The sequence below is a fragment of the Mirounga leonina genome, unplaced genomic scaffold (assembly GCF_011800145.1).
Source record: "Mirounga leonina isolate KUSES-001 unplaced genomic scaffold, KU_Mleo_1.0 Mir_204, whole genome shotgun sequence".
In the NCBI taxonomy this organism is placed as follows: domain Eukaryota; kingdom Metazoa; phylum Chordata; class Mammalia; order Carnivora; family Phocidae; genus Mirounga; species Mirounga leonina.
In genome coordinates this window covers 17875142-17902834 of record NW_023270513.1, presented here as the reverse complement: position 1 = coordinate 17902834, position 27693 = coordinate 17875142, and the positions used below count along the sequence as shown (strand labels likewise).

Genomic DNA, 27693 nt, shown 5'->3' with positions numbered 1-27693 from the left:
TTACCCATTCATTTCCCAAGCTGGTGGCTATGATAGTTGGAGCCATCTGCTTGTGGTTAGTCAACCCTAGGGTGGAGAATTTGAAGGATTTTCCCAAGCATTTGCCCAAACTCCTTTTGTTTCAGGGAGGCTCCCTGTCTTCTCCAACCTGGTGTGGACTGCTTACTTTTGCTTTTTGTTGGTGGAGAAGAAACATGTATCTGTTCAACTGTTTGAGCTGAGATCTAGGATCAAGTCAGTCCACTGACATGCATTCTGGGAGTCTTTTTTCTATGTCATCTGAGCTTTTAGCCATTTGGACCTTTCTGGGTCAATTTGTGGCACCACTGGTAAGAGAAGTGACTCAGAAGTGATTCCATCGAAGGAGTCTCAGAAGCACCTTGTCTGTTTGTCTGATTGTCTGTTTTAGGAATCTGCATAGGAATGGGAGGATTTAGTTTTGTTCCATCTGAGAGCACACTGGAGTGAATTCTGTCTGACGGGCATACTTATAGTTATGATTCCATATCTTTAAAAAATAGTATTTTATTGTAACACTTCTTGGCATATGTATGTTTTGAGCTTGAAAGAAAGAGGCCATTAAATGGATCTCTAAATTATTACACTCTTGTAAATTGGAGTTGTTTTGTCAGAGATCAGATGAATGGCATGAAATTCCCTACATTCAGGCTTTTATATTATTTCATAATAAAGATGCTGCACAGAAAGGGACGTAATTGATGGTCCAGAGAGATAAGGAGGACAAAAATCTAAGACACCTGACCTTCCTGATAATCAGAATAATAAAGAAAAGTAGGAGGAATACAGGCAGACACTGGAAATCCTAACTCCACCTGCGCAAGCACTAACACCAGAACCAATGCCCAACCCACTGTCTGCTTTTCCACCTCCACCAGAAAGCTGTAAAGCAAAGGAGAAAAAAAAACTGTTTTTCAGGAAGGAGAGACAAAAAACGGAGATGGAGGAATGTTAGTCCAAACTCTAAATCTGCCTCTGGCCTTGCCAGTGGCACCCCTGCTGCCTCTTGCTCTGCCTTCCCTCTCCTTCTTTTCTTGTACCACAATGGGTGCCTCTCACTCAGTGGCTCCTATACCATCCTTGGTGCCTTCAGCACCATTGACTCCTGCTCCTCCTAGCCTCACTACTGAAGAGCAAAAAGCACCCCAAGCTGTTGGGCCACATCCTTATGAGGTTCAAACTGGAACAACTCTTAAATCAACGTGAAGGGGCCCAAGGGCTCCCCTGGACTTAAACTGCCCACTTCAGATTTCTCCACAAGAGGCCCAGATAAAATTGACAGTGCAAAACAAATTAATTGACTTTTTAGTGGACAAGGGTGTAACATATTTGTTATTAAAGCCAATCAAAGTTGATGGTTTAATTAAAATAGACATGTCTTTTGGAGTTATCATCATCAGATATAATGCAGATAACTAGCTTTTATTCTACCTGAATGTATTAGTTAAATTCTTGTTGTAACTGTTACAATTTGTCAATAACAATTACTTAAAATAATGATTGATTTTATCTAATGAAGTTTACATGGGTAATTGTTAAGAACAAGTAGGTTGAATAGATTTTTAAAAAAGTGTAAAGGTAAACTTTTAAATAGCTTCCAAAATCTTTGGTAACTTGAAACTTTGAAGTTTTGCTAGGTTAAATAATAAATTGGGTTAAATTCACTGGATGTCCAAATCTTTACAAAATAAGATAAAATGTTAATGTTTTAACATTAATTACTAAATATAGGTTTATCTGATTTTACCTTTTTATTACAGAAAACTAAATATGCTTGGATCTGCTAATAAGCATGTCTTATGCTTTATTAAAAAGTTCTATGAAAAAAATCACATTTTATAAAATATAAAATATATTCATAATTTTGCCAATCTAAAAAATTCTGGTCTAATAGACCGTCCACAACTGGTTACTACTTAGTTTTCACTGGAGAAAGGTTTCTGAGAGTTAAAATTTTGATACATGTGATTGAGACAGCTAGAAATGGTAAGGAAAACAACTCTATATATAGGAAAATAGGAGATATGTAAGAAAGGCATGAGGAATAAAAATACATTTTTGTTGAGGGGAAAAGTAATTTTTCCTAAAATAAGACTGGCTATTTATAGAGAGGTAAGAGTTATGACAAAATTTGAATTAAAAAAGCAGTTAGAAAGTTTATGAAGGGAATCTTTGGAAAAAAATATTTATGGTCAGGACTCACTAAGATTGGAATAAATGAATTTTAAAAGAACAGTGATATAAGATTGGAATTTGTTTTTTCTCTAGAAATTGGCTTAACTTTGTTAAAAAGACGAAATTTATTTTACTGTTGGTCTGCTCTTAATAAGAAATTATAAACAAAGTATTTTATCTGCACAGAAAAACAAGGTTTCTATGTTTGTTTTTAATTAGGTCTTTGATTACTAAATCTTCTCAATATTAAAGGAACTAAGTTTTGATAACAACTATGTAAACCTTTATTTTTGCCTTTGGGATCTTATTGTCACCTTGGTTAAATAAATAATAAAATATAAATTTTATAGTGATCTATGATCTTATTTAGGCATGTAGTTTAGAATCTTCTGAGGTTCTTAACAAACTTCCTAAAAATTCAAATTCTAAATAAAGTCTTTTTGATTTATTAGTCTTGTTTATTTGGTATGTTAAGTTACACTGGAAGCATTGTCAAACAAATAATGATTAATTTTCTTAGGTTATATTATGTGGGTAAATGTCAGGATGGTTTTAAAAGTTATGTAAAATTCCTAAAATTTTAATATATCTTGGCATAATACATGTAATTCTAATTATTAAAATGTTCTGCATCACCGAAATAACTGCATTTCCTTGACAAATACATTATAATAAACTCTTATCAGATTTTTAAACATAGCCATTTCTGAATCTTTTGTCCCTTGCAATTATTCTGTTCTTGCAAAATGCATTTCAGCTTCAAGGAATTTCCTGAAAAGGACTTTTGACACATGCAGGTCTGATACTTTTAAGATCATAAAACTAAACTAAGAATTTCCAGAACTAATGGAAAAACTGCATTGAAACAGAGCAAGAATTAATAATATGGGACTAAGTAACTTAAAAAATGATTATATTTTTATAATTCTTATTTAAATCATTGCTATTTCTCTAATGTTTTCCAAATTTAAGGAATCTTTTTCTCTTAAGATATCTATGACTTACAGAAATTTGGTAAAAATATTATTTTGTAGGAACACCTAGGTGGCTCAGTTGGTTCAATGTCTGCCTTCAGCTCAGGTCATGATCCAAGGGTCCTGGGATCCAGTCCAGCATTGTGCTCCTTGCTCAGCAGGATGCCTACTTCTCTCTCTGTGTGCCCCTCCCCTGCTTGTGCTTTTGTTCTCTCTCTCTCTCTCTCTCTGACAAAAATAAATAAATAAAATCTTTAAAAAATATTATTTTGTAAACAAACTGAAATATTTATTTTTCTTGCTACCTGATCCCTGAAGAATTTGGAAACTCTCAAGGAATATTCTTTCTATCATGGTAATTATCATTATTTGCATAAATTCAATGAAAATGGGTACTCCTTATAACAAGATACCATTGGAAACATTGGTTATTTTACCAAGGCTTTAAGTGGAATGTCATATTTAAGAAAGACATACATAGACTCAGATATAACCAGACAGCTTTAAGGAACTAAAGTTGACTGTATGGAGCCAATAAAGACCCTTGGAAATGTTGGCCTGACACATTGCTTACAGAGTTCCCACCAGCCTTACTGGGTGAGTAAAAAATGTCAGTTCTTGGAAGGTGCAGGAATCTCAAGATATTTCAGGGACCTCAGGAAAAGAAGAAGTCACTCAAATCTACAGGTATTACAGGCAAATCTGATGACAAGTTTTTCGCCTGGCTTCTGGCCTTGAGAGGCTATTAAAAGTTTAATCTAAAATTCATTGTAAAACCTTCCACCAAAGCAGGTTTTAAAACAATCTCTATGGTCAATCACCATTTTTGCTGTACTTATGTAAACAATTATGTAAAAATTAATTAAATTTTTTAAAACTAAACTTATAAACAAATCAGTCTTAATTTGGCTATCTTTGACAGGAGTGAGGGTGACTTTAGAAAGAAAGATTATATCTCAATAACACACCTTCATGAATGTTAGATTCTAGTTCTGATTATCTTTGAGTGTTTGTTGTTTCCTTATAAAACTGGCTTGGATCTAAATTCTTCTGGTTTCCTCCAATATCTGGCTATGACTCTCCAAAATAAGGTTTCCAATGTTCTCCTATTCTCTTGTCTTAAAATAATTAAGAAATAGGGGCGCCTGGGTGGCTCAGTCGTTAAGCATCTGCCTTCGGCTCAGGTCATGATCCCAGGGTCCTGGGATTGAGTCCCGCATTGGGCTCCCTGCTCTGCGTGGAGCCTGCTTCTCCCTCTCCCACTCCCCCTGCTTGTGTTCCCTCTCTCGCTGTGTCTCTCTCGGGCAAATAAATAAATAAAATCTTAAAAACTAAAATAAAATAATTAATAAATAAAACTGCCCTTTTTCCTGAAGCCCTGAAAATTGAAGCTAGACAACTCAAGAGAAACTTCAGAGAAATTGCCACAATAGCTCTTATAGACAATCTTCATGCCTGTTGCTCTATGAGCCACTCAAAAGAATCACTGGAGACATTTAAACTATAAACCATAAAAATCCATCAGATTGCCAGTGTCTGCTCCCACTCCATCTGAAGATGCTTTGAGCCTGACATCTAAAACTCTTCTCTTTGGGACCCCTTAGAACCAGATACTGGGTTTATAATTTGCTCCAAGCATTAACCTTTGTTTTTTGTTTGTTTGTTTCCATAGACACTGGGGAGGATATGTGTTGTGGTGAGCACTGTGAATTGTGTAAGACTGATAAACCACAGAACTGTACCCCTGAAACAAATACATTATATGTTAATAATAATAAAAGAAAGTACAGCAACCTCAGTAATAGAGTATATTATATAGCTTACATACGTTTGTGTTGCTATGCTTTCAATGTGTGTAGCCGCTATTAAGATTACTCAGATAAGGGTGCCTGGGTGGCTCAGTTGGTTAAGCGACTGCCTTCAGCTCAGGTCATGATCCTGGAGTCCCTGGATCAAGTCCTGCATCGGGCTCCCTGCTTGGCGGGGAGTCTGCTTTGCCCTTTGACCCTCCCCCCTCTCATGTGGTTTTATTCTCTCTCAAATAAATAAATAAAATCTTAAAAAAAAAAAGGTTACTCAGATAAAATTCATCTGAAGGTATGGAAAAAAAAAATAAATGCCTCTTATTAATTACCTGATTGCTTGCTGAACAAGGTAGAGTCTATATAATAGCTAACACCAATTGCTGTACCTATATTAACTAGTCCTTGGAAGTAAGAACCTAGAGAGACAAAATCAGGCAGCAAGCCACATGGCTGCAACAGGCCCTTGCCCACAACATCCCATTTTTCCAAGGTGGCTGGGACTAGTTTACTGATCTATTCTCTTTGATACTGGTCTATTCTCTTGGTGTCAGATCAGTTTTAGAGGGAATGATAAAATTGGGCTTAACTATACTGTTACTATTCCTTAGACTATACTTGGAGATAAAGTTAATGATGCCATGTAGTGCCAAACAATGTAGAAAAATGAGGTAAAAAAAAACTACCCCTGATACCCCTCCATGAGAACAAGGAACCAAAAGCTAAGTCCTGCACCCATGTCAAATCCTTCCATTCCAAAACCCATAGTCTGCCCTAATTCAGCTTGAAGCAGTTACAGATGATGGACCTCTATGTATGTTCCATAGAAATGGAATGAAGGATTGAAAGTGGGGATTTGTAACAGCACTCCAACTGGTCTTAAGTGTTAACTTACTTCAAGCTTATGCACTCCTTGTTTGTTGACCTAAGTCCCTTGGTTTATAATAGAATTAACCTACTTTCCTTGAGATTTTGCAGACCATTGGCCTTAAGGAATGAAGGACCAGACTATCCCAAAAGATAAGGCCTGACCACATTTGAAAACGGCTGCCCAGCAAGTCTATTCAAGGTCATGTTGACATATGATTAACTGCCTGAGCACAAGTTTCCCCTGCACATAGCCCCCACCATTTCCCAAACTTCTCTTTTAAAACCCTCTGGTTTCATCTATACTGGGGAGATGGTCTTCAAGACATTAGTCCACCATCTTTCCAAGATGCTGACTTTCTGAATCTTTCTTTTCCCACCATTACTTGTCTCTCAAGTACTGACTTTCACATGGCGAGCAGCTGAACCTCAGTTTGGAACCAGTTTTCTATCCTGTAGCACCAACACTTCAAGATTCTGTGTAACTGGTCTTTGAGCATCTAATAGGAACTTGCAGCAAGGCCCCTCTTCTATTTCTGTCAAAAATCAAATATGCTTTTCTTTATACAAATTTGCTAAACCCTTCTATTTATGATAAACCTTAAGTAAGTTTTCCTTGAAAACATCTTATTTTGCAAAGCAAATGCTCAAATTTAAAAACTGTTGCCATAAAATAAAAGTACCTATTAAGAGCTTAGCTAACACTAATTAAAGGATTATATCCCCATAAGTTAAGAAAAAAATTGTAAAATTACATAAATTATGCTATTTATTAAAATTAGCTTTAGATGCACAAAATTAAATATTGCTTTAATTCCACCTTCATAATTTGGGGGGTGTTTAGAATATATTTTTTTGAATGATACTTTCTAAATTAATCATTCCTGTTACCTTTCATAGCATCCATGCCTCCCACCGCATAAAGTGCCCCCACAGTTGATTTTCTAGGCTTTGTCCGAGGGCTTTGCATCATAGGTCTTCTCTCAGGTAAGAGATGGTACTTCATAGCTTCCATTAGGAGCTTCTGACACTCAAGATCACCAGCAAACATAGAGCTGTTTTCAAGATCCACCAGTAACTGAAAAGTAATGATGCATGGTATATGAAGTAAATAACCTACCATTAAAAATAACATATTTTTGCTTATATAACCTTGGAGAAAACTTCAGCTAATTCAAATGTAAAAGTGTTAGTATTTTAAGTTACTTAGTAACATATGTTTATGTTCACTTATGATTTAAAATGATTAAAGATCTCATAGTAGTAGCTACTGATCTGTTCAGATTTATTTGACATATTATATATCTTTTGAATAGATACACATATAATATCAAGAAGTGAAAGTGAAAAGACACTTAGAAAATGGATTAGTGAAAGCAGTTCACAATGGGTTACTGAAAGCAGTTCAAGAGACTATCTATGTCTACACAAAACAAGCATCTTCCAGTCTACTGCATGTAGCCAAATAAGCAGCCACCTTATTGGTGGATTTAGAGAAATTGGTACAAGCATGCCCAGTTAAAATAAAGTAATATCACCCATAAAGAACTGCATCTTTATCATCAAATCACTTTTGTAAAGTATTCTGAAAGTAGATGCTTTTTATCTGTACATGTACATGTGTACATCAGTAAAACATATGTGTTAGTGGGTAGCCAAAACATTAGCAATAGTAGATGATCAATCCTTTCTAACCATCATTGCCTGGCAGACACTAAGACCCTCATTGAATGGGATAAAAGCTAAGTAAAATATTTTTCCTGAGGTGAGCTGAGGAAAAGTGAAGAGCTTGTTTCAGAATTTTACCAAGGGTCATTTATATTGGTTCATTGGAGTTTTGGGTCTACAGTATCATAGGACATTGAGAGGAATTGCAGTTTGAAGTGGAAATGCTAATCTCATCCCATAAAACTTCCCTGAAATTTCCTGTTCTCCAGTGCTTAATCCCAGCTTAGTTCTCTTATGGATCACTATTTTGACTTGGCTGGTGAGACCTCAAGCATTTCCTTAATGCATATGCTGCTGAAAATAAGTTTGAAAACTGAGTTATGTAACTTTATTTCAAAATATTCTTCAGGGATTTACCACCATTCTCTTCATATATTTCATTTCTAGAATATTTTTTAAAGTCACTATTAAAGTTGTTTTGGAAGGTCTATATTCTGTATGATATTACCCACCACTACCACCATTAGGAAAAGTTCACAACAGTCCACACTTTAGGCATAAGGCATACTCAGGGATGGGAGGTCAAAGACCATTGGTTGTGCGTTTGGGCTGGAAATTTCTCCTCATTCCAATAAAGTAAGACAAGTCCAAACTAACCAGTTTGCTGAAAGAACATATAGAAAAAGCAATATAAAGTTAAGGGCTTCTGATCCATTATACCAGTGCATCTCATTTTTTTTGCATATCTAAGAATCATCTGGCGAACTTATTAAAACATGGATTCCTTGTCCTCACCCCCATAAATTGTTTCAGTACGTCTGTGGTGGGGGCTTGGAAAATTGGGTTTCTAACAAGCTCTAAGGAAATACTAAGCTGCTAGCTCAGTCATTTTGAGTAGCACTGCCTTAGAGAATCTAATAAATCATATAGACCCTCTCATGAGAATAAGGCATGCAAGTGTACACACATTCATACAAACATAAAATTTCCAAAGATTCTGAACCTTGGTTCTAAAATTACATGTATATTTTAATGTTTCTCTTTTTGGTGTTACCATTGCCTTGCCCTTTGAATAAATTTGCTATACCCAAGAAAGCAGTCAGTGTTCTTTCATTGCATATGGATAAATTCTTCATAGTAAATATGTAGCTCCATGGATTTAATTAACAGATAAAAGTAAAAAAAAAAGTAGAAAAATCATCAGTAAATTAATATTCTATTTTTCAATATTAGCATTTAATTGGTAATTTGTTGAAAATTGATTAATTTTAATGTTTATGAAACTACTGATCCACTAGATCTAGATGAAGCTCCTCCTTCCAATGTGGATGATGTTTGATGATTTTAGTCACAGGCTATATAATATATGAAATGTGCATATGTGCAATATATTTATATATATACAATATACAATTGATATCTACTGTTGATCAATTTGCTACAGAAAAAAAAATGTTATCACCAATGGTAGAAGTATATAATGAGACTGCACTCCAACCTCACTAAGCTTCACTTACTAAAATTCAGTATGAGGTAGGTCAATCCCAAATCATATCCAAGGGTGTTTGTTTTTAGAATCATTTTTACAGCATGTATGATAAGGATGTAATTATAAGGATTCTGTAGTTCATCTGAAGCTACTCTAGTATGATTTCAATCATAGCAGGTAATTAACCATGTTAGTATTAGCCAGACTAACTCCTTGCTAAAGTCTACTTTGGGATGCTACTATATTGGTTATTATCAGCTTGCCTAGAAGGTGGGCAGGAAAAGAAAAAAAAGAGCCTAGTCATTTTCTCTGCTTCTTACAAGTGCTGTTTGATGAGGAAGAAACTGAAACTAAAGAATGTGCTTTCTTAGATTTTTTTTTAGGGATTATCTGTAGCTTTTTTTTATACTTGTTTTCCCTGCATCATAAATAGTGCTAATTGAAGGTTGGATATGTCCTTCTGTGAGACAAATACTATACACTCCAGTTAACAGAAATCCTATAAATAAAATAAAACTAGACAAAAAAGGAATGGATTTATGTTTAGTGGTAGTTTAGAACTATATGTTACCTGGGTAAATTTCCATACCTGTGGTGGAAGTAATGGCAGTCTGATATAAGAAAGCAACATTGCTAGGTCTCGTTGCCTAGCCTGCACATCATGCCCCACCCATTGCATTAGAGCGTGGAAAATTGTTTCTTCATCAGGCACATTAATGTCATCACTGCACAGAAGTTTTGAAATTTCATTAGCTGGAAGCAGGAGGAATTCTTGGTTCTTTATTACCTCAATGAAGTGTTCCTAGAAAAGAAAGGTTTTCTACTTAAACTTTCTACTTTAGAAATGTCCTAACCAAACAAGCATATGAACACTTTGCTTTGTTAAAATTCAGAAAGGACCAGAGGGACAGGTATATGCATTTATAACAAATAGGTGCCATTGCTGCCTGTGACAGAGGGCATAGGGAGTCTTCTGAAGTTGAGGAGCCAAATGTTTCCCCTGAGAATTATTTATTGAACTCAGGTAAAGGGATTAACTGCTTCATAGGCCACATTGGTAGTGCCTGAGTTGATACCAGTTCTTTTCTGTCCTAGCTGTTGTAGGTGGCAACAACTTACGACTCCAGAAGTGATTGATGTTGAGTTGGTCTTTAGCCAAAACCCTTAAGAGAAAGGGTGGAAATTTTCAAGGGGGAGGATACCTTGAAGATCTGGGAGAGGTAACTCTGGCTGTGCGTTTGAGGGGGCAACATACTGAATTCCTTTGAGTTGAGACAAACAGATTGATGAAAAACTCTTTTCTCTTATGGAAAAGCATGATCTATTAACCAAGGCAAATGTATATTTTACAATGGATAATACACAGATTTAGGACAATCTAAAAGGGACTTTTATGGAGTTATTTTTTGGGGGGGTGAATGGGGTTGTCTTGCAATTTTTATATATTATTCCTTAAATCTCTCTTCCGTCACAGTGTTATATTTTATCAAGTATCAAATTTCATGCAGCTGTGTTTCAAATTTTTTTCTTCAATACACCACTATATATATTTTTCTTATTTATAATGTTGCATATTTTTCTATGACAACACAATTATCTTTTTCAACATTTTTCATAGTAAAAAATAAATCTTAAGTTTTAAATGTGATATACTTCCAAAATGGAGATAAACCTGTCTAGTTGGTAATTTATGTTGCAAAATAAAGAGATATTCTTGAAGCAGCTTAAAACAGCCTCTAAATAAATTGGGGGGAATCTTGGATAAATCAAATCACTCCCTCAGCTCCACTCAGAGTTTAGTCATTGTGGAACTGAGTTAGCTTAATAGTAAAATTATTCATACAAAAACCAATTTTTGATAGACCCATCAGGGAGCCCTGGTACCATAAATTCCAAGCTAAATTGTCTATTTAAATGAAGAGCCCTCTTGTGACTAAGGTAAACAATTAAGAGAGGACTACTGTTTTTAATGTAGCAGATGTCCCTGGTTGAAAACCCTCTCACCTACAGCAAAGTAATGGAACTAGTACTATAACTAATAATACATTACATTTGTACAGCACATCACACTTTCACAAACATATAGTCAAAAAAAACCCCAAAACAAAACATTAAGTCATCACCAATATGATCTTGTAGGAGGTGAAATCATTCTGATGAGAAAATAGGCTATGTGAATTGTTTGGTCTCCTGTGCAATAAATGGCAAAGTATAGACTCAAGCCTAAGTCTTTAGGTCTACTCCATTTTGCTCAACACTGCAACTGCCTTTCATAAGTGACATAATTTTTATGAATGGGTTAAGGAAAAGATAAAACTCTAAAAATGTATAGTTACCTATTACTGGTAGTGTATGTAAACTCTGAGAGTTTATATCGTTATGTCAATATGACGGAAGACCCTATATCTCATTCTCCTTTCTATCCACTCTCCAATGAAAGAAAAGAAAAATAGAAAGCAAATGAGAGAGAGAGAGAGAGAGAGATTGGCCCAGTTGGTAAAACCTACTCAGTGGTTAATGTGGATCATAGAAAAATATATCAAATTAGGTTATGCATTTGAAAAAGTTAAGAAATGATTCAAATAGTTTATATAATGGTCAATTTATTTAGCAAGAAATTAGAGTTTATGATAGAATTTGTTATGGTTCCAGAGAAACTTCCCAATGAGGCTACTGAAAATTGTTTGGCAATATAGTAACCTAGTTTAAATAAAAAAATAAATATATTGATTTAAAGTATACACATGGCACTGCAATATCCAGTACTGTAGAGAAATATTTAGTTAAGCTTAAAGAATAATTTTAAATTGTTTTATTTTGGAATTATTTTGTTTCTAATTTCAAGATAAACACTTTCTTCTATACACCTTTCCAAGAGGTTTGATACTCATTTTTTAATCCACACTTACTTTGTTGTAAAACTTACTAGATAAATATAACATACTTGCTGAGTGTTTCATCTGTGCAGACTACTATTTATGGAATTATGATGGCTAATTTAATGTGTCAACTTGACTTACCCATGGAGTGTCTAGACTTTGTATCAAACATTATTCTGCGTGTATCTGTGAGGATGTTTCTGAATGAAGCTCATTCACATTAGGGAGGGAGATGTTTTACGCAGTCTAATATTCAAATGTTTGTAATTGAGTCTTGAGAGTTCAACATTATTCTTAAAAATTAAAATTACTTATATTTTAATAATATCAATACAGTATTACAAAAACATTATTATAGCAAGACCTTTCCTCCTTTGCTTTATTTATAGTAGATACTAAAATAACTGAAGAAAGGGAGTTAAGTGAGACAGCAGTAATGTGCTTTTTGCACATCCCGCTTTAACATTCAGTTTCAGCCACATAATAAGAAAAGGAAGACAAGTTCATTTTGAGCAACAAAAAATAATTCAAGCTGTTTATCAGAATGTGTTTTGACAGTGAGAGTAAGATAACAGACAGGAAACTTAATACTTAGTTTAAGAATTTAAGTAAATTAACAGGTAGTTTTCATGTTTGGCTTTTGTGGTAGGATCATTCTTTGAACTATATAACTGATGTTCCTATAGACTATATGGCATCTGTATTTAGCACATAGGAATATAAATAGTATGATTCAGTAACATATATTAAACCGTCAATCCATTATAATATAATTCTCCCAATAATGCTATAGTTTGAGGACTTTGTTTGAAACTTCAAATTTTGAACAATGACCAGGGATGGGAAAAAGAGGGAGAAAGTTTTACCAGGAAAATTTAGAGAATTCAAATATTGGAAAGTTTAAAAATTTAAGATCTGTATTAAATGTTAACAAAATATTGTTTATATGCCTCTCAATCATAAACTCATAATGTTAATTTTATTTTTAGATGTGATTCTCTATTGTTTGCTTTTATGTACTTGCCTTTTTGTTTTTGAATCTTAAATAACCATAGCAATTTTCTTAGCTTGAAAGATTTATCTTTTTGATCGGATTTTACAGAAAGATCCATCTCATATTTTTCCTGCTTCAGAGGTTCAAAAGTTCATTTTCTTTTTTTTAAAGATTTTATTTATTTATTTATTTGACAGAGAGAGAGAGAGAGAGAGCACGCATGCACAAGTAGGCAGAGGGAGAGGGAGAAACAGGCTCCCTGCTGAGCAGAGAGCCTGATCCCAGGACCCTGGGAACATGACCTGAGCCAAAAGCAGCCGCTTAACCGACTGAGCCACAGGTGCCCCAAAAGTTCATTTTCTTCTTTGCATCAGGGAATTATTAGCATTAATGGTAATTTAATATCCTCTGACTACTTTTTCTGGTCTCCCTGTAATCTATATTTCATGTCACTATAATTTGACTGAATAAAGATAGTCTTATCCCATCCAATTTTAAAAGAATTAACACATACAAACATGTTCAGGTAATTTATTATAATTACTTATAGAATTGAGAAGGATTTTAAGTTAGTTAAGTTAAAGGATTGAACTACAAGTTGTTTTTAACCAAAATAGATATTTTTGTTAAGACATAAAATATCCATTCAGTAGAATTGGCTGATTTTGATAGTTCTTAAGCTCTTCCAGTTAATATTGATATATTAATTAGTTTTTGTTCTTATTGAATGTTTTTTATATTGAATTCTTTTTCTTATTGAATGTTATTTAACTTTGATTAGAAATCATAATGTATACAATTTTAGAAACTAAAGTTCTGATATTACAAAAAATCAAGGACAAGAAACAAATGATCTGATTAAAAAATGAGAAGATATGAATAGATATTTTTCCAAAGAAGACATATAGATGGCCAACAGATACATGAAAAGATGTTCAACATCAGTCATCATCAGAAAAATACAAATGAAAATTACAATGAGATATCACCTCACACCTGTCAGAATGGTTAAAACTAACAGCACAAGAAACAAAAGATGTTGTTGAGGATGTGGAGAAAGGGGAACCCTCTTACACTGCTGTTGGGAATGTGAACTGGTGCAGCCACTCTGGAAAACAGGATGGAGGTTCATCAAAAAGTTAAAAATAGAACAGCCCTATCATCCAGCAATTGCACTACTAGGTATTTACCTAAATAATACAAAAATACTAATTTGAAGGGATGCATGCCCCCTGATGTTTATAGCAGCATCATCAACAATTGCCAAATTGTGGAAAAAGCCCAAATGTCCATCAGCTGATGAATGAATAAAGAAGAAATAGTGTGTGTGTGTGTGTGTGTGTGTGTATTACTCAGCCATCAAAAAGAATGAACTCTTGCTATTTGCAACAATGTGGTTGGAGCTACAGAGTATTTAAGCAAAATAAGTCAGTCAGAGAAAGGAACATACCATATGCCTTCACTCATGTGTGGAATTTAAGAAACAAATGATCACGGGGGGAAAAAAGAGAGACAGACCAAGAAACAAACTCTTAACTATAGAAAACAAACTGATGGGTACCAGAGGGCAGGTAGGTGGGAGGATGGGTTAAATAGGTGATGGGGATTAAGGAGTGCACTTGTGATGAGCACCGGTGCTGTATGTACATGTTGAATCACTAAATTGTACACCTGAAACTAATAATGCACTGTATGCTAACTAACTGGAATGTAAATAAAACCTTAAATCAGGGATGGGGCGCCCGGGTGGCTCAGTCAGTTAAGCATCTGCTTTCGGCTCAGGTCATGATCCCAGGGTCCTGGAATCGAGTCCCACATCAGGCTTCTCCCTCTCCCTTTGCCTGCCTCTCCCCCTGATTGTGCTCTCTCTCTCTTTTTCTCTCTGTCAAATAAATAAAAAATCTTTAAAGAAAAAGAAATCACGGACAGTAGATTTTCCTAATACTGTGGATATGACTTGAAATATGTCCTTATATGATTTAATTTTTTGCAGTATTCTCATTTCTCCAAGATTTGAGATTTAATTAAACCTTTTCAGTTTAAAAAATGAGAAACTTGCTTGAGTACAGCTCAACCAAATATTTTTATCTAATATCCACTATGTGCAAGTCATTTGCAAATAAATTTATATTGCTCTTCAATTTTATCCCAACATCATAGTCTTTACATTGGAAAGGCTGTGTGCATATATATACACACACTCATACATTATATATTTATATACACATACACATATGCACATGTACACATACATATCAGTAAACAAATCAGCAAGTTAGATATTGTGTTATTATAATATTACTACAAGTTAATTTGAAATAATTTATTTTACCATTGTGTACTTATGTGCCACACTTAAGAGCTCTGTACAGCCCTGGGCATCTCCAAATGATCGAATTCCTAAGCAGTTTGAAGGATGGAGCTGCTTTATGAGATAATTGGAGCAGACTTCAACGACTTGAGTCAGCTGCAAGAGACAAGCTGCAGCCAACAAATTTTCAATAGTATCTTCTTTTAACTGCAGAACACCTAGATGGTTTGAAAAAGTAAAGAATGATTATATGTCCCCAAAGTAAGACACATATGTGCTAACTAGTTGAATTTTTCAATTTCTCTCATTACTAGGGCTATCATTTCTAGTGCACAGTAACCACTATGGGAATACTTTTAAAAGCCAACATATGCAAGGGAGTCTGTAAAAATATTAATAAGATGGCTGAAGGGAGCCAGACTAGATTATCAAAGACAACTGTAGCAAATGAACAGTGAACACCTTTATTGCAAAGAACAGCAACTTGTTATTTCTTTGTCATCTTAGACCTCATCTAAATCTTATATCTACATCTGAAACTAATGATGTACTGTATGTTGGCTAATTGAATTTAAAGAAAAAAGAAAAATCTACAATTCTTTCACCTAAATAAAATAAATAAGTAAACATATAGATAGATAGATAGATAAATAAATAAATAATAAATCTTATATAAAAAACTGTAAATACTATGACTCAAGGAGTATTTTGTCATATTGTACAACGACCATACAGGTAATTATCATTTGTATGGAAAAATTTTTGATAACTAAGTAGAGCATTGAGGTTATATGTCTATATTTTTGTGTGTCTGTCTGCATTTATTAGCTGATAAGGATGAATTTGCTCAGATATTATGCCTGGAACTGATACCTGGTATTGTCTCAAAAGAAAAATAATATTGCTAACAGTCCTCAAATAAATGTTTGTATGATCATTTTCTTAGGTATAAAAAACTGGCTCTGTTTGAAAATATCTGTGAAGAGATTTTTTTTAATGAGATCAGAGCTATTTAAGCTATTTCCTTTATATTGAGATATAATATATATATATATTTAAATATATATGTACGCACATACATATAAAATTTTCAAAGGAAGCATTGTTGATGACTTTTTGGGAATGTAAGTTATTTTGCATTTTGTTATATTCTTTTTTTTGTTTTAGCCAAAGTATAAGTAAGTTATAAAAAATGATATTTCATATGGAGTATATGTACTATAAACTATTTCTTTATATTTTCTCCTTGTAAAATGCCTTAATATGGATTCTATATGGTTTTATAAGCATAAATGAAAGAGTAAATACATACTGTGAGATGCTCTATATCTGTTTCAACCTCTAAAATATGTGGTGAAATGGTCTTGTCCATCAGCAGACTTTCTTGAGTTGTTTGTTTTTTGTCATGGATTTTGAAGGGAGAGACCTGCCCATATCTCATGAGACCCAGAGAAGTTATAAACTATTCTCAGATTCAGATCTAAGATTCACCTGCTACAGACATTGAAACTTGGCCTGGTTATTCAGGAGAATATTAATTTCTTAATGAACAAAATCATAAAACTCTTTGAAGAAAACAGCAAAAAATCTCCTTGACATTGGTTTTGGCAATAATTTCTTGGTAATGCACCAAAAGACAGGCCACAAAAGCTAAAATAAACAAGTGGGACTACATCAAACTAAAAAGCTTCTGCACAGAAAGGAAATATAAAATATATTGAAAAGGCAATCTACAGAATGAGAGAAATATTGCAAACCATATATCTGATAAGGGGTTAATATCTAAAATATATAAAGGATTCATATAATTCAATAGCATGAAAACAAATAATCCAATTAAAAAAGAACAAGTAGGGGTGCCTGGGTGGCTCTGTTGGTTAAGTGTCTGCCTCTGGCTCAGGTCATGATCTCAGGGTCCTGGGATCCAGCCCTGCATTGGGCTTTCTGCTCAGCAGGGAGTCTGCTTCTGTCTCTCCTTCTGCTCCACTCCCCCTCATGCTCTCCCTCTCTCTCTCTCAAATGAATAAATAAAATCTTTAAAAATAATAAAAAATAAGTAAAAATAAAAAAGAGCAAGTAACCTGGATCTTTTTTTTTTTCCCCAGAAATGACATACAAATGACCAATAGGGATATGAAAAGGTGCTTAACATCACTAAATACCAGGAAAGTGTAAATCAAAATCAAAAGAAGGGATAGCCAATGTTGGTGAGGTTTTGGAGAAAAGAGAACCTTTATGCAGTTTGTAGGAATGTAAATTAATACAGCATTATGGAAAACAGTATGGTGGTGCGAAAAAAATTAAAAAATAAAACTACCATATGATCCAAAAACCCTACTCATGATTATATATACAAAGAAATGAAATCAGGATCTTAAGAGATATCTGCACTCCCATGTTTGTTGTACTATTATTTACAATAGCTAAGAAATGGAAACAACCAACCTAAATGTCCTTCAACAATTGAATGGATAGGGAAATATATCTATATATTTTTTTCCTCTGATTTCTTAGAAATGGCAAGTAGATTGGTGGTTGCTAGGGGCTGGGAGGGGGAACTGGGGAGATGTAGGTCAAAGGGTGTAAACTTTCATTTATAAGATAAATAGTTGTGAGGATCTAATGTACAACATGGTGTCTATAGTTAATAATATGGTATTGGGTACTGTATACTTGAAAATTGTTGAGAGTATATCTTAAGCATTCTCACCACAAAAAAAGAATTAACTATTTGAGATAATGTGTGCATTAATTATCTTCATCTATGTAATCATTCCACTTGTGTATGTATAGCAAATCATCACATAGTATACTCTAAATATATACAATTATATTTGCCAATTATTGCTCATTAAAGTTGGAATATATAAATAAATACTTATTGGCTTCCAAACTCATCTTGTTACCTTTGTCTTATAGTTTGAGTAAATATGACTTTATTATTTCAAAGGAAGAGACTATGTCTCTAATATAGAGTTGGAATACTACAATTCTAGTTTTTACAAAAGAGAATGGGGGTGCCTAGGTGGCTCAGTTAGTTAAGTGTCCAACTCTTGATTTCAGCTCAGGTCATGATCTCTGGGTCTTAGGATCAAGCCCCCATTGGGCTCTGAGTGCTGAGCATGGTGTCTGCTTGAGATTCTCTCTCCCTGTCCCTCTGACCCTCTCCCCTCTCACATACTCTATTTTATATATATATATATATTTAAAAAATGAGAATGTACCCACACCATTCAAGAGAGAGACAGACATGTCCTTGTATTTTTGTGTTAAAATAGCTTTATTCTCTCATGGTCAAAATTTTTATAACTTATTATTTACCTCCTATTCTTTTATACTACTGAATTTAAATTCTGATTCTGCCCCTTACTACCTTGTGAAAGTTACCTAACAGGTAGATCCTTCAGTTTTCTCATTTCTAGTTGGAATAATAATGTAGATTATATAATGTAGGGCTATTGTGAGGATTGAATGACTTAATACATGCCACTTTACCTGTGTAAGCATACTGCACCAAGGAATTAAGTGCATTAGGATCAACTCCTTCCATCCTGACCTCTTCTTGTTTGGCTTCAAGCACATCATTAGTAAACATTGCAGCAAAATAATCAGACACTGCGCTGAGAACCAACCTTGAAATAGGAATGTTTCATAGGAACTTAAATTAGTCAGTAGTTTCATTGAAAATCATGAAGTACAATCAGTAAGTTTGTAACACTGCTGAGTTTGTTATCTGCATGAATCTTGTATAGTTTGTAACATTGCTGAGTTTGTTATCTGCATGAATCTTGCAGAGTTTAGTAAAGTGTAGTGAAATTAGAAAGGTAAATTAAGTAGGTTGATTTTCTTTTGAGGGTTTGTGCTGTTTTACATCAATTTCTCTGAAGTTTGGCTCTTCTAAATATCACACAGGGAAATGGATCATATATGCTAATGCTTTTTCAATGTAGGAAGATAAAAATATATTCTCCTCAGCATTCTAATTTGTTTTCAGTGGACCAATTCATTCTCATTCACATGCTATACTCATGGAATTCAGATCTGTCTGCATAAGGATACTTACCGATGGGCTGGGATTCGGAGGTGTCCAGCAATAAGTAGTACATCACACAGTTGTTTCTCTTTCAGGTAGTTCTCCATTTTGTGGAGAGTTTGCTCTGCATGGTTTATAGCATGGAACTGCTCCTCAGATCTGTTGACATTCATTTCTTCAGGATTTTGTGTATCCAATCTGAAAGGTGGGTAAGAGGGAGAATATGGTTTATTCTCTTAGTGAGTGTGCAAATGTCCAGTGGAAATTTGGACACACCAACTTCTAAAAGAAATATACTGGATTAAAGTTAAATTAAAGTTAAATTAAAATTTGTCCTCCAATCACTATGATTACTGTCTAATTTTCCATTAAAGTGAAGTACCATAGTTCATAGTTATACTTGGAATGGAACCATAAATATGTATAGTTCCATTGAAGGGCTAGTGGTAATTTTTATATGCACAAACATAAATTTCAAAATGTTAGCCTCTTTCTTTGGTTTTTATTGGTATTACAATTATGCCATTAGGCATAAAATTGTAGTGATGATTCAAAATACATTTCAAATTTAATTATGTCCTGAAGCTTCTCCATGGAATACTCATTATGTGTTTCTTGAAGAATCTCAAACTTAAGAGTTCCATAAAATTCTTTACAATGTCAGCCCCATCAAAAAAATATACAATTTCCATCTTTTATATCTTTTTCCCATATTTATTGAGATATAATTGATATATAACATTGTGTGAGTTTCAGGTGTACAGTGTAATGATTTCATATATGTATATATTGTAAAATTATTACCACAATAAGGTTAGTTAACACATCCAGCACCTCACATAGTTACCATTTTTTATGTGTGTGGTGAGAACACTTAAGATCTAGGGTCTTAGCAACTTTCAAGTGTACAATACAGTATTGTTAACCATAGTCACCGTGCTGTACATTAGATCCCCAGAGCTTATTCATCTTCTTTTCTTTTCCAGATCAGTAGATTTTATTTTATTTTTTTTAAATTTACATTCAAATAGCCAACATATAGTACATCATTAGTTTCAGATGTAAAGTTCAATAATTCATCAGTTGCATATAACACCCAGTGCTCATCACATCATGTATCCCCCTTAATGCCCATCATGCAATGACCCCACCCCCACTCACCTCCCCTCCAGGAACCCTCAGTTTGTTTCCTGTAGTTAAAGAGTCCCTCATGGTTTTTCTCCCTTTCTAATTACTTCCTATTCAGTTTTCCCTCCCTTCTCCTATGATCCTCTGCAGTTTCTTATATTCCACATATAAGTGAAACCATATGATAATTGTCTTTCTCTGATGGACTTATTTCGCTCAGCACAATACCCTCCAGTTTCATCCACATCGATTCAATTGGTGGGTATTCATCCTTTCCGATTGTTGAGTAATATTCCATTGTATATATATATACCACATCTTCTTTATCCATTCATCTGTCGATGGACATCTTGGCTCTTTCATCTTTTTTTGTTTGTTTTCTATTTTTTAATTTTTTTATTATTATGTTCAATTAGCCAACATATAGTACATCATTAATTTTTGAAAGAGTGTTCAACGATTCACTAGTTGCACATAAACCCAGTGCTCATCACAACATGTGCCCTCCTTAATACCCATCACCCAGGTACCCCATCCCTCCACCCCCTCCCCTCTGCAACCCTCAGTTTGTTTCCTGGAGTCTAGAGTCTTTCAGGGTTTGTCTCCCTCTCTGATTTCTTCCCATTCAGTTTTCCTTCCCTTCCCCTATGGTCCTCCGTGCTATTCCTTATGTTCCACATATGAGTGAAACCATATGGTAATTGTCTTTCTCTGCTTGACTTATTTAACTTAGCATAATCTCCTCTAGTTCCGTCCATGTCCATGCAAATGGTAGATATCCAGCCTTTCTCATGGCAGAGTAATATTCCATTGTAAATATGAACATATCTTCTTTGTCCATTCATCTGTTGAAGGATATCTTGGCTCCTTCCACATTCCAAAGATACAGATGTAGTGAAAACAAGGGGCACATGCACCCCAATGTTCATAGCAGCAATGTCCATAATAGCTCCTTCATCTTCTAACTGGAAGTTTGTACCCTTTGACTATTTAAGCAAATATGATGACTGGTGAATTTACAATGAAGAAAGTTGTGTACATGTTTTTTCAGCAGCACACAATGGTGGAATTTAAATATTAGCACAAGCATAGAGAGGCTTACAATCAGTAGAAGCTTAAATACTTAATGCTTGGATGAACATACTTAATTTTTTTAATATTGTCTTTCTTGCTTTTAGGCATCATTTTCCAACCGCCATTAGTTTTAGTTTCCCCCACCCCCAACTCAGCCTGTGTTTCTTTTAAGATAATTGGTCCAGGGCAACATTACTTTCTGTTTAATTTAAATAAATGATTCATCTCCGAATCTTCTTTTTTTTAATCTCTAAATTTTCTTAACCTTTAAAGACTCTTTTGGACATTCAGTCACAGTATTACATGGATGATTAAGGTAGCATAGTATGAATATCCTTAAAAATTGTCTGCTACAAAATATATTTGTTTTTGAGAGGAACAATACTTTCTCACCATAGGCAAGAAAGCATTCAGGTTTCACTTAACTCAGTTAAGTTAAGGAAACCTAATCTTTCCTCTGCTCAAGTAATGGCTTGATTTACATTGAGTCAATCAAACATCAATGTCATATTATCTTAGCTTTCCTCATGTATACTCCATCAATTATTGAAGAGGATCATATTCTAAAGGAGGAATATATTTTGGGAAGTTTTGGCCAGGAAATAATTTTATTCTGTGAAATTTCTTCAGCCTAATTTGGTTAAGGACAAAAAAATCATCTTTAATTACTGACTAGTTTGGGATGTGTTTACTTGGGCACACAAATTTATTAGATATCTGCAGTATTTTTTATAATTAAAATACAGATTTTTAGAATCAAAATCCTATCAACATGAACCACACACAATTTTGTTATGTTTCAAAAGACAGAGGCAACTGTAGCTTGTGTCTCATTAAGAAGTAATAAATTAGTACACAAAGAAATATGGATATATCAATTTATTGCATCCAAAATATAAAATACATATTAAGCTAAATATATAAAATATTATAATCTATTCTTGGTCATTATCTAAGCAGACTGTAATAAAACAAGTCAAGCAAGCAAACAAACAACAACAATTAAACTATTGAAACATAACCCAATCTGAATGAGTTCCCAGAGCTCATAAATTACAATTCTCTTGCCTCCATTTTAAATATTGTGATGTCAGGTCAGATGTTATAATGGAAGCCAATGCATCAGAGAATGTTCTTCCTTTTTCTTTATTGTATGATATCTACAGATGGTGACATGGGAAGCAGCATGCTGAAATGAAAAAAGCATCAAAATGCCTAGATTTAGTTCCTGCCCTTGTATACAAGCTGAGTGATCTTGGGCAAGTCACTTTATCTTTCTAAGCTTTAGTTTTCTCCTATAAAATGGAGATAAAAATAATACTATTACAAATACTACCAACAGTAATGCTTATGTCACAGGGCTCTTCAGATGATTACATGAGAAAATGTACGTGAAAGTCTCTGTATAAATGTTAAATTTTGTGTTAAGTTCATTCTAACTACCAAGATGTAGTATTTCCATAAATATCTTTAAAATATTTTCATATGGAACTGTTAATCATTTAATTAATATACTTCAATTTTTAGAACAGTTATAGAATTATATAAAAAAAAACTTTGACAAGTACAGAGAATTCTTTACTTTTGGTTGTCATAACTATGGAAGGGTGTTACTGGCATAAATTGGTAGAGGCCAGAGATATTAGTAAACACCCTATAATGCACAGAGCAGCCCTCTACAATAATTGTTCAGCCAAAAATTTCAATGGTTCCAAGTTTGAAACACCCTGGTCTACCTCTTAATTCTATAGTTAGTTTTTAAGAACTTGAAAGCAGAGGCTATATTTAAAAAACAATAATAAAGGATGCACCTAATACAATATTTTGTACACAATTAACGTGTAATCACTGATTTAATAGTTAAGTGTAATATCAGTGACTAAATATGAAATCTTGCCATTTGCAATGACTTGGTTGGAACTGGAGGGTATTTTGCTGAGCGAGATAAGTCAATCAGAGAAAGACATGTATCATATGATCTCACTGATATGAGGAATTCTTAATCTCAGGAAACAAACTGAGGGTTGCTGGAGTGGTGGGGGGTGGGAGGGAGGGGGTGGCTGGGTGATAGACATTGGGGAGGTTATGTGTTATGGTGAGCATTGTGAATTGTGTAGGACTGTTGAATCACAGACCTGTACCTCTGAAACAAATAATACATTATATGTAAAAAAAAAAAAAAAGGAGAAGAAGAAGATAGCAGGAAAGGAAAAATGAAGGGGGGGAATCGGAGAGGGAAACAAACCATGAGAGACTATGGACTCTGAGAAACAAACTGAGTGTTCTAGAGGGGAGGAGGGTGGGGGGGATGGGTTAGCCTGGTGATGGGTATTAAGGAGGCCACATACTGCATGGAGCCCTGGGTGTTATACACAAACAATGAATCATGGAACACTACATCAAAAACTAATGATGTAATGTATGGTGATTAACATAACATAATAAAAAAAAACTAATGATGTATGTGATTAATATAACAATAAAAATTAATAAAAAATAAAATAAAATATGTTCTGATTTAACAAAAAATATTCTACATTAACTTTTTTTTTAATATGGCAAAATGGGTAAATTCATTGAGTTTAGACAATAAGGAGGGGAATATGGGCAATCATTACAAAGAACCATTATTGTTAATAACATTTTACCATACCAAAGAACTATTTTAGACCAAAATTTTTAGAATAGTTTTAAATTTACAGAAAAGTGGAAATGATAATAGAAATTTACAGATCCACACTCAATTCCCCCTCTATTATTAATATCTTACATCAATATGTTACTTTTTTATAATTAATAAACCAATACTGATATGTTATTATTGACTAAAGTCCATACTTTTTTCAGATTTCTTCACTTTTTACTTAATGCCCTTTTACTATTCCAAAGTCTGTATATCTTGCAATAACTTCTTCATTTACTCCCATTACTGCCTTCATTTCTACTTAAGTTAATTTTCTTGTAATGAAATGTTTTAATTCCCTCCTCATTTCTAATTGTGAATATTCTATATATATTTCCATTGAGATTACATATAATAACCTAAAGTCATAACAATTTATTGTAACCAGATAAATCTAACCACATCACATAGACAATGATTCAATTGCATAGAAAACTGATTCCTTTATAACTATGCTCCTCCCTTTTTGTTATAGACATCACAAGTTACACTTTTATGTATTGTGTACCCATTATCACAGATTTATATTCTTTTTTTATGTTTCAGACTCATAAATCCTATAGAAGAATAAAAAGTGGTTATGAGCCAATATTATATTAATACTTGTTTTTATATCTTGTTTTTATATTTGCCATGCATCTTCCATTTTCTGAGGACATTATATTTTTGTTTGGAGTTATGGTCTAAGATCTTTACTTCCAACTTGAAGGAATCCCTTTAATACTTCTTGTTGGACACGTCTAATGGTAATAAACTCTCTTTGTATTTATCTAGGAATATCTTAATTTTGCCAGATACAGAATTATCAGTTCACTTTTTCCAGTACTTTAAATACACCATCTCAATGCTTTTTTGTCCTACAAGATTTCTGCCAATGGAACCACAAATGATGTTATTGATGACTACTTATATGTGACTTCCCACACTAATTTCAAAACGCCCTTTTACTTCTGACAGTTTGATTACAATGAGTCTTCTCTGGGTCTATTGGATTTATCCTTTTGCATTTCATTTAGCTACTTGTATTTTATCTATTTATTTATATTTTATTTTATTGAAGTATAATTAACATACAGTGTATATTAGTTTCAGGTGTGCACCATAATGATTCAATAATTCTATACATCACTCAGTGTTCGCCATAAGTGTAGTCATCATCTGTCAACAAACAACATTATTGCAATCATATTGACTATATTGCTTATGCTATATTTTTCATTTCTGTGACCTATTTATTTTATAAATTGAATTTTGAACTTCTTGATCTTTACCTATTACACCCATCCCCCCACCCACCTAACTCTGGCAACCACCAGTTCTAAAGATCTGGATATCTGTGTGTATGTGTCTTTCTCTCTTTCTTTCTTTCTTTCTTTTTTTTTTTTATTTGAGTATAGTTGACAAAATGTTACATTAGTTTCAGGCATACAACATAGTGATTTGACTTCTCTATAGGTTATGCTATGATCACCAATACTGTAGCTACCATCTGTCACCATACATTGCTATTACAATATTATTAACTATATTGCTATGATGTACCTTTTATTCCTGTGACTTATTCATTCCATAATTGGAAGCCTGTATCTCTGACTCCCGTTCACCTATTTTGCCCATCCCCCCACATGCTTTTTCTCTTACAACAGTTTGTTCTCTGTATGTATAGATCTCATCCTGCTTTTTATTCATTTATTTATTTGTTTTTTTAATTCTACATATAAGTGAAATCATATGGTATTTGTCTTTTTCTGACTGACTTATTTCACTTAGCATTATACCGTCTAGATCCATCCATGTTGTTGCAAATGGCAAGGTTTCATTCTTTTTTATAGCTGAGTGATATTTCATTTAATATCTATCTCACATCTTCTTTATCCATTCCTTTATCAATGGACACTTGGTTCTATGCCTTTACAGCATTTGAACTATGGTAAAAGGCACACTGTAATATAACCTCATTCAGATCTTTAACTTCAAACTTGGAGGGTTTTTTGAGGCTCTTCAAGAATGTCTTTAAAGAGTATGTATTTTTTTTTTAATTTATATTGCCAAATAGCCTTCCAAAGAGACTGCCAAAAATAACTCTCACCAAAAATTTAAGATAATATGTTCAATTCTTTCTCACAGTAAAATTGTTGTAAAATAGTTTTGCAGCAAAAGCAAACTGAAGGGTTTATTTTTCTGATGTCTGTTTTACTACTCTTCAGAAAAACACAGGAACCTTCAATATTATCCTTAAAATTAAATAAAATCAGACAACAGTAACTTCTGTGATATCAACACTATGGTGGATCAAGAAGCTCCATATCTTCATTCTCTCATGGAAACATCAAGTAAAGAAATACAGACTGACTAAAATAGCTTTGTGAGGGCCTGGGTGGCTGAGTCACTTAAGTATCTGCCTTGGACTCAGGTCACGATCCTGGAATCCCAGGATCGAATCCTGGATAGGGCTCCCCGCTCAGTGGAGAGTCTGCTTCTCCCTCTGACCCTCCCCCCTCTCATGCTCTATCTCACTCTCTCTCACCCTCTCTCTCTCAGATAAATAAATAAAAATAAAAAAAATAGCTTCGTGAGAGCTCTGGAATGCAGCAACAAAACAAATGCCTAATCAAGAAAAAGTCACATTCAAATGAATAAGAAATTTCATGGTATTTATGCTTGCTCTTGTACCACCCCTACACAGACTAGCATGGTGCAATTGCAAGAAAACAGATTATATCTTGATTTCCTCCTCAGGATACGAGAAAAATTGTGGAACATATTTGCCACATTCTAGCCTGTCTGTAGACCACCCAGAAACTGTTTTCAATATTGCTTAGTTTAGAGCTCAGTTGAAAGTGTCAGTAAAGTTTGGATCTCAGGTTAGAAGTCCCAAAAGTTAGTGGCATGCATCACAGCACATGAAAACTGTGAAGGGACTGCAGATCCATGAACACCTGGGGTAAGGAATTATGAGCAAAAAATATATCCAAAGCTGCAAGAAGTAGGGGTAAGACATAAAGAAATTAAGACATGTATAAGGAGCCATATAAATGAGAAGTTTGAGTAAAAAACACCCATTCAAGCCCACAGAAAGTCCATGCCCAGAAAAGGTCTGATAAAGAACTCAAACCTTAATGTTGGGCTGATTAGTAAAATACTTCCCCACAAGGAACCATTATGCAAAAATTTGTAAAGATGGCTGTCTTTCCAAATGCCCATTTTTGACAAAAGATCAGAAGACATATGAAGTAACATGGAAACATGGCCCATTCAAAAGGAGCAAAATAAATATACAGAAACTGACCTTAAAGCACTATAGGTTTTCACATTTTGTATAAATAACTTTCTTAAATATCCTCAGACTGCTAAGTTAAAACAAAAAGAGCTAAAGAAGATCAGAAAAACAATATATGAAGAAGATAATATCAACAAAGACATAAAGATTTTAAAAAGAACCAAACAAATTCTGGATTTGGGAACTACAATCCTGAATTGAAAAATTCACTAGAGATCTTCAACATCAGAAATGAACCAGTGTAAAAATCTGTGAACTTGGAGACAGGTAATATGAAATTATAAATCTGAGAAATATGAAGAAAAAAATGAAAAACAG

The 27693-nt window shown here is 33.9% G+C and overlaps 1 protein-coding gene across 1 annotated transcript in view; it reads right to left on the bottom strand.

Annotated features, from left to right (window-relative positions):
* The window catches only part of KLHL4 (kelch like family member 4), a 170064-nt gene that overhangs the window by 55074 nt on the left and 87297 nt on the right, over nucleotides 1-27693 (bottom strand). The window contains exons 2-6 of the mRNA XM_035028829.1: nucleotides 19241-19408; nucleotides 18673-18809; nucleotides 15199-15395; nucleotides 9583-9795; nucleotides 6728-6914 (exon numbers count right to left, since the gene is read on the bottom strand). Of these exons, the coding sequence (XP_034884720.1) occupies nucleotides 6728-6914; nucleotides 9583-9795; nucleotides 15199-15395; nucleotides 18673-18809; nucleotides 19241-19408 (902 nt within the window). The remainder of the gene's footprint in view (nucleotides 1-6727; nucleotides 6915-9582; nucleotides 9796-15198; nucleotides 15396-18672; nucleotides 18810-19240; nucleotides 19409-27693) is intronic.